The sequence below is a fragment of the Octodon degus genome, unplaced genomic scaffold, assembly GCF_000260255.1.
Source record: "Octodon degus isolate 3935 unplaced genomic scaffold, OctDeg1.0 scaffold00250, whole genome shotgun sequence".
Lineage (NCBI taxonomy): Eukaryota > Metazoa > Chordata > Mammalia > Rodentia > Octodontidae > Octodon > Octodon degus.
Genome location: NW_004524826.1, coordinates 534,320 through 547,806, shown reverse-complemented (window position 1 = coordinate 547,806; position 13,487 = coordinate 534,320). Strand labels below are relative to the sequence as shown.

General features: G+C 52.1%; 1 protein-coding gene across 1 annotated transcript in view; it reads left to right on the top strand.

Annotated features, from left to right (window-relative positions):
- Positions 1 to 12,779, top strand: part of Gpa33 (glycoprotein A33) — a 38,003-nt gene extending 25,224 nt beyond the window's left edge. The window contains exons 3-7 of the mRNA XM_023706312.1: positions 358 to 574; positions 3,683 to 3,838; positions 10,129 to 10,248; positions 10,779 to 10,911; positions 11,261 to 12,779. Coding sequence (XP_023562080.1) covers positions 358 to 574; positions 3,683 to 3,838; positions 10,129 to 10,248; positions 10,779 to 10,911; positions 11,261 to 11,393 — 759 coding nt within the window. The 3' untranslated portion in view covers positions 11,394 to 12,779. The remainder of the gene's footprint in view (positions 1 to 357; positions 575 to 3,682; positions 3,839 to 10,128; positions 10,249 to 10,778; positions 10,912 to 11,260) is intronic.
- The last annotated feature ends 708 nt before the right edge of the window (positions 12,780 to 13,487 follow it).

The window sequence follows — 13,487 nt, the reverse complement described above, 5'->3', positions numbered from 1 at the left end:
TGAGGTACCCACCTGTTCTGGGCCCCAGCATTCCAGCCGGTTCACCTATGGATAAGTCTTAAAAATACGGTGAGGTGTGAGGGGCTGGAGGTGTAGCTCAGTGGTAGAGTGTTTGCCTAGAGGCCCCTAGTTCAATGCCAGGTACCATGAATAAAAAAATGCAGTGAGGGCGAGAGAGGTGATAAAATGAGCCTGCCAGCCATGACTTGGGTCAGTTTGTGGGTTCAGTATGTGCATCTGTCCGACTGTCCATCTTTCCATTGGTCAGGGGACTCTGAGGACCCTGCAGGAGGGCAGCCAGCGCAGGCCCCACCTGGGCTTCAGCTGAAGACCAGCAGCGTTTCTTCTCGTTCCTAGGAAAAGGTGGTTACCTGGAAGTTTGGATCCCAAGAGTACTTCTATGGTGATCGCTACAAACAGCGTGTGACCCTGGCGGATGGCAAAGAGCTGTTGGACGCGTCTGTCACCATCCAGCAGCTGACCATGGACGACAACGGCACCTACGAGTGCTCTGTCTCGCTGCTGTCGGATCTGCAAGGCACCTCCAAGACCCGCGTCCGCCTCCTGGTCCTCGGTGAGGGTCGTGCTCGGGGCTCTTCACACGTGGGGCCAGGGGCCGGAGACATGGCCTCACTGAGTTTAGAGGGCACAAGTTTACCTGAGAATGAAGGATATAGTTTGATCTGAGATTGTGGAATTTAAATGAAGTCAATTTCTTTTCTTTTCTTTCCTTTCCTTTTTCTTTTTCAGCACTGGATATTGAATTTTCTCATTAAATGTCACCCCTGCCTCCCTTTTTTATTTTTAATTTTAAAACAGAGTCTTGTCTGATCCCTAAATTGCCCAGGCTGGATTTGAACTTTCGATCCTCTTGCTTCAGTCTCCCAGAGTGTTGGGATTACAGGCAACGCCACTTTATGCAGCTCATTCGCTTGTCCTGCAGGTTAATAAATCCGGGAAACTTCATTTTAAAGAGTTTTCATGCCAAACTGCTTTGTAACCCAGTCGTTTTTTAGGCAGAGGGCTTTGATTACATAAGGTAGCTTAGGAGAGCAGGAAAACTGAGTACCGCGGGCGCACGCCTGTCTTCCGGCTGGCGTTAACACTGGGACCTCAGTACCTTCGGCCGGGCCAGACCGCAGTCTCTCTGGCCTCTGTCGCCCCCTGCCGTCCCCAGAGAGAGTCGCACTAAACTCTCAGGTTAAGGTTGGCTCGCATAATTCTTGGTATACAGCCTCAGTGTTGTACTTAAAATAAAATCTATCCTTACTAACTTTGGGTGGGAAGTAAGATTGTACGTTGGTGGCTGGATGTTGGCCTGACGGCTGTACCCTCTTAGTAAAAGCTCTAGATATGGTGTAGCTGACCTGTGTAATTTTCTCTTTTCAGTAAATAGGCCCGCAAAATGAAGAAAAGAAATTTCAAAGTCAGATTGAATGGAGAAATACATGTTTTTATTTCTTAGTTCTTTTGGTCTCACTTTTTAAGATTTTTTGGATTACATGTTTTTGAGGTTATATTAAGGACATACTAGTTCTGTACAACACGTTGTTACATAATGCCACTTACGTAGAGGAGAGATTCAAAGGTGATTGAGTATATTGTATTTAAATTCTGATTTCTTTTTCCAAGACTATTGCTACAGAGAATTCTACAAATTCAAACTTATTTTATGAGAGAGAGAGAGAGAGAGAGAGAGAGAGAGAGAGAGAGAGAGAGAGAGATCACCATGCGGTGTGGCTATGTGACCTGGATCGGCCTGGTCTGAGGTCCCAGCCTATTGCAGAGCGAGGGCAAGGCTGTGTGGGCTGAACTCTGGGACATATCTTCCAAATACTGGTCTTGGTGGGGCCTTGTGCTCCTTTATTTGTGTTGTGTCAACTCTGCTTTTTTCCCGTAGCAAACTCTGGACCTGCAGAGCTGCGCTTCAGATCCGTGGGATTGCTCACACTCCTGTAGGCACCCCTGGCCTCTGTCACTTTCCTTTTCCTTTGTGTTGTGTGTACTTGTGTCCCAAGAAAACCTGGCATACAAGTGATCTCCTACCAGTTCTGCACCCCGAGTGTGACTTTGGGGACCTGTGACTTCTTGGGGCAAGGGTGTTTGGGGCCATTTCTCTGACTGTGGGTTCAGGGCAGGTGAGGAGCTCAAGAGAGAAAGCACTGAGCGCCTGGCCTGCTCCAGAGGTCTCCTGGACCCTTGCCACCTCTGATCCTCTAGGCCAGCAAGGTGGGCAGGGAGCTGTTGGTTGGAGGTGCCCAGCAGCCCTGGCACTCTTAGGTTCAGAAACTTTTATAGGAGGAGCAAGAGAGGAGTGCCTGTAATTTGTGCAAGGATTGCAGCACTTGCCTGGTTACTATGGTAACAGAGTCCTACACACCAGACAACAGCCCACCTGTTTCCCTCTGCCTCCACCTCCCAGTGTGCTTGGATCACTGGCATGTACCACCATGCCTGACTATGCTTCCAAGAACAAATACTGCTGCTGCTCGGCTGGAGGGGAGAGGCATGTCCTGCAGCACTGGGCTCAGAAACTCCTGGTTGAGTTGAGACTGGAATTTATTCTCCAGTTCAAGGAACGTGCACCTCCATGAGGGAGGTGGCAAGTATGTCCTCCAAGAGGACAGGCCTGCCACCTCAAGCTTTAGTGACCCCCCCCCCAGGATGCTACATGCATCTGGCCTCTGAGCTTTCCCACTTGTTGTTCCCTCTGCCTGGAGCCCCTGTCTGCTCTACCACTTCCACCTTTCCCCTCATCCCAGGTGGTGAGAAGAGTGGGCCCTTGCCTCCTCCCTTGGTGTTGCCTGCTTTCCAGGCCTTGCCCCTGCTAGATTCCTTGGTGCGTGCTGCACCGTCCTGGTGCCCAGGGCCGCTAGGTTTGCAGACCCCTCTGCACACACTGACACACTGGTGAGGCTGAAGGAAAGGCCCTGGTATGGAGGCTCTGGGAAGCGGCTGTGGGGAGGACTCTGAGCTGATGGTGGCCCTGGCTCTGCGGCCTCCACTGGAGGGCTTTCTGCTCCCCTCTCCACCTCAACCATGCCCTTCTGCCATGCTGCACCTGGCAATCAACTCTGCTGCACCCCGGAGTCCCTCCTCCTCTCCAGCTGCTCAACAATTGCATTTTCTCAGCAGTCTTGGGAAGGAGGCAGGGAATGGGACTTGGGACCAAGGATGGTTGAGCCAAGCCCAGCCAGAGAGAGCCAGGCTTCACACTTCTGAAGTGTTACTGCAAAGCAAAAGCAGCAATACAGAAATGGCATGTGGTCTGCAGAGCCCCCAGATCCTCCCAGAAAGGGTCCCTCTTACAGTTAGGAACTCTGAGATTCCAGAGAGGCAGAGCGCTTCCCTAAAATGCTGCTGAAGGAGTTCCTGTGAGCTGGTGGAGCGAGTGCTGCGTCTGCGGTCCGGAGACCTGGGTTCTGGTCCCAGGAACCAGTGTCGCCTCTGGGGCTCCGTATCCCATCCTTATCAAGGCCATGGTAGAGCATCCCTAAAGTCCCATGGTGCTGGAGATCACGTGGCTCACACCCAGGCAGTCACTGTCAGCCCCTGATGGCTTTCTCCCCATTCTGAGAGTGACAGGCCCCTGGGGAGGTGTTTTGGAAAGTTTGCCTTTAGGGTGTGTGTGGGGGGCTGTCACCGTCAACTCAGTCCATCTTCTTGGCCTCTCCCTTCACAGTGCCGCCCTCTGTGCCAGACTGCCTCATCAAGGGAGAGACAGTGATTGGGAACAACATTGAGCTGACCTGCCAGTCTGCCGAGGGCTCCCCAGCCCCGCAGTACACCTGGAAGAGCTATGACGACCAGCACCTAGAGCGGCCTCTGTCCTCGCCAGGTGAGTGGCAGCGGGGACGTGGTGAGCAGGGCGCGCTGATGGGCTGGCGCTGCCCAGAGTCGGAGCGCGGGACGATCACCTCCCTTCTCACCCAGAGCCCGGGATACCATGGGCCTGGCCTCTAAGCTTGGGAACAGCCGTGGGACTGTACTTGGAGAAAAAACGATTGTGTGAACATGACAGCAGAACACGATACATGCCGCCTTGTTTTCATTGTTCTTCATACCTCAGCTCTCCCGGCTGAGCGTGTACTGATGCGATTTTAATGTGGATTATGACTGCATTCTGGGGTGTACATTTGATACCCCCAGTCTAACTCCATATCCAGTCTCACTCACTTATCTCTCACACCCTTTACTCACCCCTCTTCCCCGGGAATACAGCTCCTCAGGTCTGTTCCTCAGGGAGGACACCCTCATTTTAGCCCTGACTGCCAGGGCAGCTGGGAGCTGGGCAGCTTGGTATTTGACTTTTCAGTCTGGAAGCACCCAGGCAGAAGAGGAGCTCTGTGCACGTGCTCCTGTCCCGGCTGGAGCTGGCTGCAGCTCAGATTCACTGCCCCTGCCAAGACTCTGGACTGCTCCTGAAACCCGGGAACAACAAGGCCATCAGTCTGAACTCCATTGCCGGTTCAGCATGCCCGGGGGGCGAGGCCGGCATAGCATGCAGTGCCAGGGATTGGACCTTGGCCCCTGCACTTACCTAAGCAAGTGCTTAGTCTGCTGAGCTATACTGCCGGCCCTGGGGTGACTTTTGTTACTCTACTTTTCACTTGTTTGGGGACAAAACAGCAAATTGAAAGTAAATCTCTGTACTGTGGAGGCTGAGGCAGGAGGATCACAAGTTTGAGTCTGCCCTGGGCAACTTAGTGACTTAGCAAGACCTTGACCTAGCATTTAAAAATAAAATAGAAAAGGGCTGGCATGTAGTTCAATACAAAGACCCTGGGTTTTAGCCCCAATACCACAAAAGAAAGACTAATTAGTAGAACTTATTCAGCCTAATGTTAAATGGAAATTGTGATTCCTGCCACCTTCCAGCTTTGCTACCACCTCTTGGGCGGCCACTTGTTACAAGTATGTCAGGAAGTTTCATTGACTCCACCTGCAGTTGTCCTGGGCCTCTGCCTGAGTAACAGGTGCCTGCGGTGCCCAGATCAACAGGTCTTCAGTGGACACTGCTGGCCTCTGGCCTTTCTTCTGGCTCAGTGGGGGGGGGGACCAGGGCTGAGGCTGGAGGGTGTCTGCTGCATTCCTTTGTGCCCATTGGTGCAAGGCAGAGGCGAGGCAGGGCTCTTAGACATTTCTCTGAGGGCTCAGCTGATGTCAGGGTCACGTAGTGCTGGGGAACGTGATGCGGGCTTCGCGTCTGGCTCTGCCACTTGCCAGCTGTCCGACCTCCACAAGGTACTCAGCTTCTGTGTGTCTTAGTTTCTACGTCCATCAAATGGGTACAACACTAGCATCCACAGGTTGTTGTGAAGATTAAAGGGAAGTATGCATAAAACACTGAAGTCAGTCCTCGGCAGACAGGAAGCACTCCATAATTCTGGGAAATCTAGGCCAGTGTGAGGGGTCCTTCCGACGCATGGCGTGAGCCTGGAGCTGGTGTGGGAATCGTGGCTGTCAGAGTGGCTGAGACGCAAGGAGGAGATATCACGGGGCACCCGGGTCCCAGCTCTACTGCCCCCATCAGGAAAGGTGTCTCGGGTGTGAGGAGCCAAAATGTAGCTGTCTGAGAATCCCGAGGCCAGGAAGGGTGCTGAAGGGAGAGGAGCTGCCACCTCCCAGAAGCTCAGCCAGCTTGGAGATGGGGGCGGAGAGACCACAGCCACACAGCTGGGTGTCTGCACGGGTGGGGGTGGGGGGTCAGCTGGGGCTTCTTAAATCCTTGCCTCAGCTTGCCTCACAGTGGCCTGGAAATCTGTCCGGGCCTTCTTCCTCCGTGGGTCACACTCTATTCTGGTGTCTTCAGAAACACTCCAGCCCCCCCACCCCCAAGGGTGGTTTAGGAGCTTCTCTGGCCCTCCCACTCCCAGAGGCAGATTTCCCGCCATTAGACATGGCGATGGCCAGAATCGAGAACAGTAGGGAGCCCTGGGCCAGCACTGGAAGGCAGGGATCTGAATCCTCATCCTACTATGTGGCTGCTCCAGTCACAGCCTCTCTGACCCTTAACGTAGTCACCTGGACAAACAACAGAAAGCAAGGCGACCCTAGAGGCTGTACAGAGGATACTAGGAGACTCCCTGCAGGTTGGCCCCCAAACTTTTTTTTTTTTTTAAACAGAATACAAAATGGTAGGGGGGAAAAAAGAACAACCAACCATTAGAAATGATACAGAATTTCACTAAATAGGAATTCGACCAAGGTTGTTGTATTGCCTATGTTATCTTCAAATTACTTGTTTAGATTACCAGATATAAACATGCAAAATTGATTAAAAAAAAAGAAAAGAAAATGTTAAAAGTTACAAGAAATTAAAAAGGAGAAAATAACATTTAAGCATTAACTGCTCCTTTCAATACGCGAGAAATCCGCAGTACAAGTATCCAAGTTATCCTGTACATATACATAAATATGTCTTTTCTCTTTTTTTGTCCTTTTCCTAATCCCAGTTTTTCCTTCTCTTTGAACGGATTCTTTCTCTTTCACAGTATCTATTGTACTGTTCATATTTTATTTACTCTTTCAAATTCTCACACTAGCAAGACAGTATGATATTTGCATACGCGGGTCTGATTTATTTCACTTAGGTGTGTGGTCTCTTGTTGCATCCATTTACCTAAAAAGCCTCGAGTTTATCACACATACATACATATATATGTATGCATATATATGAGGAATACTCCATTATGTCTCAACCAGCTACGTTTCTGTGCGCCAAAGGAGTAGAACTTTGAGTTTCAAAGGAGAAAGGGGTAATTCTGGGAGCCAGGGTGACTTAGGGGAAAAACAGTGTGAGGAGGAGGAGGAGGAGTGCAGGAGGACCCCGGGGGCCCCGTGAGTAGCGGGCAGCAGCCAAGTCTAAGGACGACCGCGGAGTGTGGAGGGCAGGGAGGTTAGACCTCGTGACTGCACCTCTGCGCCTTGCAGGGAATTTCTGTGCGGCTGGAGCAGAGGGAAGGTGGGAGTCAGACAGCTGCCCTGTGCGAAGCTGTGTGACCACAAGGTGTCGCTCCTGCAGCAGAAAAATTACTTCCCTCTAGGCTTTCAGAAGGAGTGGGATTCGAGCTTTGCTCACGCAGAATTAAAGCTGGTCCTATGGTGCTGACTGTGTTCTGGTTCGTCCCAGAGCGGCTGGTGGCATCCGCCGCATGCTGCTGTGCGTCAGGAAGCCCCAGTGCTCCGTCCTCAGCGGGGCCTAGGGCTGCTCGGCCCTGTGACCCTGTGCCAGCAGCGCCTAACACCCAGGCTGCCTTTCAGAGTCTACAGTAGTGGGAAACTGGGGCGAGCTCTAGTGCTCCTAAGACTGGTCTGTCTGCAGAGTGTGCTCCTTCATGGTGCCTCTGAAGACAACAGAACGCCTGCCAGGCACAGCGGTCCACACCTGCGTTCCCAGCAGTTCTGGAGCTGAGGCAGGATGATCACAAGTGTGAGCTCAGTCTAGGCAAATTAGCAAAATAAAAAAATGCAAAGGGCTAGGGCTGGAGCTCAGTGTGAACGCGACAGATTCAGTTGTAAGTACTGGAAAGGGGGAAGGGACATAACAAAATCTAATTACTTTAGCTGGGTGTGGTAGCACACACCTGTAATCCAGCCCTTGGAGGTTGAGGCAGAAGGATCCCTAAGAGTTCAAGGCCAGTCTGAGCTACATAGCAAGACCCTATCTCAACAAACAAACACCCCAAGTCTAATTAGTTTAGAAAATGGGACTGTTAATCCCATAAACCTTATTAGAGATTCTTGGTCCTCATTAGCCTATTAAAACATCTGAGGGCTGTGGCCTTACAAGTGCATTTAACCCTAGATCAGTGGTTTCTAAACTCGATTTGGTCTCAAACCCCTGTTACAGTACTACATGTTTCTCTTCCAAGTGAGCCAGATTCCAGGACACACAGCAGTGTGGAATTCCAGGTTGCAAAGGCTAGCATTTTACCTAGAAAGGAGTGAACCCAGAAAGGAGTGCCCTGGGTTTTCAAGAAAGAATTGGAAGAAGTACTGTGTTTTGTGAAAAGATGCGATGGTTTCCAGGTGGTGAATGATGGGTGACTTTTATCACATTCTCTCTTCTTCGTTGAGGCTTTCTCCAGTCCTCTATGTGAGCAGAAATCCCCTTGCTCCAAGCCCAGACAGCACCTCCATGTAAAATCTTGAGGTCACCATTGTTTTCTGTGCCTTCCTTTACAGAACTGACAAGCCAAGAAGACAGGCACTCTTTTATAGCTGTGATCCACTCGTAGGTTTTCTGGGTTGAACTGAATTGGAATAAGAGTTTCACAACACATTCCCATCCTTAGAATAAGTATACAAGGATTTAATGATGTAAGATTTTAAAACAAAGCTCTCACTACTCTAGACCCCAAAGCAGGAGCTTTGCTGCAGCTCTGTTGTTAACTCTGTGGCCTTTTGCAAGTCAAGTTTCTAAGCCCCTGTGGGACCTGAGGTGGAGCTACTTGCTCCATCGCTAGGGCTGCGGGGAGGGTGGGAGCTCATCACTGGACGTGTGCCCTGCCGTGCAGCCCAACAGGGACAGCCCCTGTGGGACATCTTCCAGGGGACCGCGGGGGTGGAGAGTGGGGGTGGTGCCACTTTGCACCAGGGCCCCCAGAGGAAGTGGCTTGACATAGGCCAGACCATGACCCTGTCCCCACAGTAGCTCAGATGTGTCACTGGGGATTTCAGGAAGCCTCTGAAATGTCTGGAGAACACTACAGGTTTCTGTCTGCAACTTGGAAGGTCTCCTCCAGACAGAGTGACCCCTGGTGGCAGCAGGGCTCACAGGAGGCTGGCCCTGCCGGAAATGACAGGACAGAAGTCTCCAACTCTCCTCTAGGGCAGCAAAGCATCCTGGCGGACAGGCCATATCCACCTGTCTACATGCATTTGTCCTTTTGAGGTGAAGATATTTGTAGGGTCACAGACTTGAGGGAAAGGCCCCCTTGGCGCCAGCAGGGCCACTTCCTGGGACTCTGGATCAGCCATGTCTCCCTTTTTCCAGAGAAGGCTGCTGCTTCAGCAGCTGGAATCCAATGGCTCACTTGAGTGGTGGTGAAGTGGAGGGCCAGCCAGGCAGCCACACACACACACACACACACACACACACACACTCACACACACTCACACCACCCACCAGATTAGACTCCACACTCATATACACCACGCACACTCTCTCGCATACACACCCCATACATTACCCACATTCGCATCATACCCCAGGATACCACACACTTACATATACCACACAGAGACCTACTGCACACCAGACACACCACACACACACACACACACACACACACACTCCATATATTGTGCACACTCTTATTGGACACATTAGCCAACACACATTAATGCATTCATACCAAACACACACCCACCACAAATATTCTTTCACACATATTCATCATACATTGCACACACACATAACACAAATAGTATGCACACCACACACTAGGACCACATCTATCACACACATGCTTACATCCACTTGCCCTGTACACTCCGCATACATACACTAACAGCGCACATCAGACAGCACACACACATACACACACACACACACTATACATGCACTCACACACCGTCTGCCACACATACATATGCTCATAGTCACACTACATACTCACCACACCCACGCTCCTCCCATGGCACGCATGCCCACTACTTATGACACAAATCCAGAGATCATAGCTCTTGATCCCCTAGTCTAAGGGCTTCAGGTTCTGCAGTTTATAAAAGTGGTAGTAATATCTTCTAATTATAAGCATTTCCAAGTCATACATGGTATATCTGACCTGTCCGGAGCTCTTGCTGTCCATCAGCCATTCTGTGTGGGTTTATATTCATTACGAAAGCTACATTTTATGCCCACAAGTACCTGGAAGGGAAGTTCTACTGTTTCCAATCACAGGTGGGGAAACAAAGAGGCTATGAAGCTAAATTGCTTGCCAACGGCATGGAATTAATCAGTGGCCAAGCTGGGCTTCCAGCCAGGGTACCTGGCTGAATTCTCACTGCATTGCTTTCGGTGGGCCTTTCCCAGAGCTGTCGCTGATAGCAGCCCTGGAGGCAGAGGTTGTTCTGTTCCTGTATGTGCTCCCTGGGCAGCCCCTGACCCCTCTCTCCCCACAGCCTCAGGCCAGAGCCTCCTCCTGAAGAACATCTCCACGCTCATGTCAGGCCTGTACACCTGCTTCTCCAGCAACGAGGTGGGGATGAGGACCTGCAACATCACACTGGCCGTCAGACCTCGTGAGAGCATAAGGCAGGGTGGGGCAGGGCCAGAGGGGGCCAGCTGGCTCTGGAGCCTCCTTAGGACCACACATGTGCAGGGCAGCTGCGGTGACTGAGGTCACGTCCCCTTGCCTGAGGCCAGACCAGTTCCCCTGGGGCTGACTTCAGTAGACTCCCTGTCCTGCTCCCAGGGGGTGACTCCGTGAGCCCTGGGAATGTGCCAGCTCCAGTAACCGGTCTGCAGCCCATCCTCTGGACCCAGATGCCACATCTAGCTTGGCTTAGGCTAGGTGGCAGGTTGGCAACTGAGGTTACTGTTGGAGTCCCAGAGCCTGGAGCATGGAGGTTCAAAGCCTCCTGTGCCCTAGCCTGAGGACGGCCCCCAGCCTGTGTGGCTACAGTCCTACCAGACTAGGCCTTTCCTTTGGTGAGGTGTGCCAGGAAATGGCAGCTGCTGCCCTGGGGCTGGCTCCTGTCCCTGGCTTTGCTACTTTCCTTGGGTCCATGGTCAGGGGCTCCAGAGATGCAGCCATTCTGTCCTTCCACAGCCTCCATGAACGTGGCGCTGTACGCAGGCATCGCAGGTGGTGTGGTGGCAGCCCTTATCATCATCGGCATCATCATCTACTGCTGCTGCTGCCGGGACGCAGACAGGAAGGAGGACAAGGAGGACGCAAGGCCGTGAGTGAGGGGCCTGTTGGGAGGGCTTAACTACACTGGAAATGGAAAGGAATGTACACCACCTCTGGAGGCACAGCTGCCCTCGCCCCTCCCTTGAGAGTTGAGAAGAATGTGGTTGGCCCTTAACAGAAGCTGCAGCGAGTCCTGTACCTCCCAGCCTGGGAAGGGATCCCTCATGTTCCCAGAACTCGTGCAGGCCCCAACACTCCCCATCCCTGGGTGGGACCCGGTTGTGGCCTCTTTTGTACCTCTGCAGCACGGGGCAGAGATGGAGGGTGGGTTCCAGCAGCTACTCCCTAGACCCTCACAATTGCTCAAGGGCAAACCTTTCTCCTCTGTTCCCCTAAAGGGACCGGGCAATTTACAGGAAGCCACCAGAGGAAATGCAAGAGTTCTCCAGAGAAAAACAAGAGGATGACAGAGACAGGCACGAAGACCAGTGGAGTTCTGGGCGCCAGTCCCCCAGCAACCGCGGCCAGTAACAGACCTTCTGTGGACAGCGAGGGAGGGTGAGGGCTGCATCCTTCCACTTGTCTCCTTGGACTCCCTCCCTAGCTACTCCCCAGGTGCTGGACACTGGCCTGGCTGCAGAGGCCCCGCCTGTGCTGGCCTTGCTGGCTGGTGGCACACTCCCTACAACACGGTCAGGTCTGACCCTCACCCTGCACCAGGCAGCATCCCCCACTCCCTCAGCTGAAGCACAGCTCTGAGCACAGGCCACAAGGGATGGAGCCTCCAGGCAGCATGTGCCCAGCTGCTGGGGCTGCCCTCACTGCATTCTTGTAGAGTGGAGGAGTGTGGGAGGGACTTCCTGTTATTCACTCCCCTTCCTCCCTGGGGCCCCAGCTTCCCAGCCTCTGCTCTCATCCCCTGGCCAGGGCCGCCTCCTGGGTTCATATACTTTCTATCAGCCTTGCAAAATCTTGTCACTCTTGCAGGCCTAGCTCCGCCCACAAAGCTTTCCATAACCCTTTCCTGGTTGTCCACACCTGCAGGGTCAGTCGTGCTGCTTTGTCCACAGAGGTGCCTGGGCTCACATGTGGCTCTAGTTATGATAGAATCTGAGCTTCATGGAGCAGGGTCTGGACCTTACCATACCTGCCTTTTCTGCAGCCCTGGGGTTTGCATTTGGAAGCCTGCTTTGACAGGTTGGGCCTTCCTGATATGACTGTGGACACAGGTATGCTCCCATTCCAAACCCACAAATTAGACAGCTTACTGAATGATTGAAAATGAACACGCACAGACAGGCACAGTGGGGCACGCCTGCTATCCCACTACTGAGGGAGGCTGAAGCAGGAGGATTGAAAAATTGAGTCCCACCAGTACAAATTACTGAGGCACGTCTCAGAAAAATAAAAAGAAAGGGCTGAGGATGTCTCCTGGCGGGAAGTCCAGGATGCCTGCAAGCTCCTCCCCCGGCTGCTCTCCTTGCTGTCCTCTACTCTCCCGCAGCCTGATGAGGTGGTAGGCAATCCTGCTTGCCAGTGTCAGGCCGTGCCTCTGCTCCAGTGCCTGGGGTCATCCAAATGCAGCTCACTATTAAGCAAATGTTGACGTTTCTGGATGACCAGAAAAGTAATTCCATAAATCTGTTGTCTGTGATTTTTTAAAATGTCTATTTTTATATGCTTTGTTAAATCCTTTGCTTCATTTGAAATGCTTTCAGGAATAATAACATTGACAGTGGAGACTCCTCTCTTTGGCAGTGTGGCTCTTGTTGATGCCATGGCAGAGCCTGTGTTAGCTGGGCCCAGTCTGCTTCCTGCTGACCTCTTCTTCCTTCCGGAGGTGCAGTGAGGTGTCCAGGACAGAATCCTGGGATTCCACTGTTTGTGGGTGAGATGGGCCCTACAGAGGTACCTTCAGGGATTCTGGGGATAAAGGAGCCCTCCTTGCTTGTGGGGTACACACAGGAGCCTGCAGTGGCAGGGGGACCTTCCAGGAAGGGACAGGAAGTGCTTGTCCCTGAGAGAAGGGCACACACAAGGATCTTGTTCTGTCACAGAGAATGTGGCCATCCTGCCCCAAAGCAGACCTGCTCCACTCTATAGCAGTATGTATAATCAGCCTTTTTTTTTTTTTCTTTTTTTCTTTTCTAAAGACAGCGTCTTAGTCAAGTTGCTGGGCGGGGGCTTGAATTTGTATTCCTCCTGTCTCAGCCTCCCAGAGTACTGGGATTACAGAATGCACTGTCATGTCTGGCTCTAACCAGGCACCTTATCACCTGTAGAGCTCCCAGCAGAGTCTCTGGGCTTGGCCCTCCCTTGGGTATCCTGGATGCTGGCCCTGGGCTCTGCAGACGTGATCCTATTTGGAAGTGTGTTCCTATGGGAGGGGCTCTTTGGGGACACCTGGCCACTGTGCTTGTGTGCTAAGATTGCTTCTCCTCAGGTGAGTTTCCAGAAAGACCAGCCCCAGATTCTGGGTGTGAAGGGCCATTCCCCCCGCACTTCCCCTCTTCCCATTCCCCTTTCCACAGTCATATAGTTGGTTTTTGTTTGTTTGTTTTTATGAATTTAGGGCAGGGTCTACAGGGTGTACAGGGTCTCACTACTCAGATTGGACTCATAGGG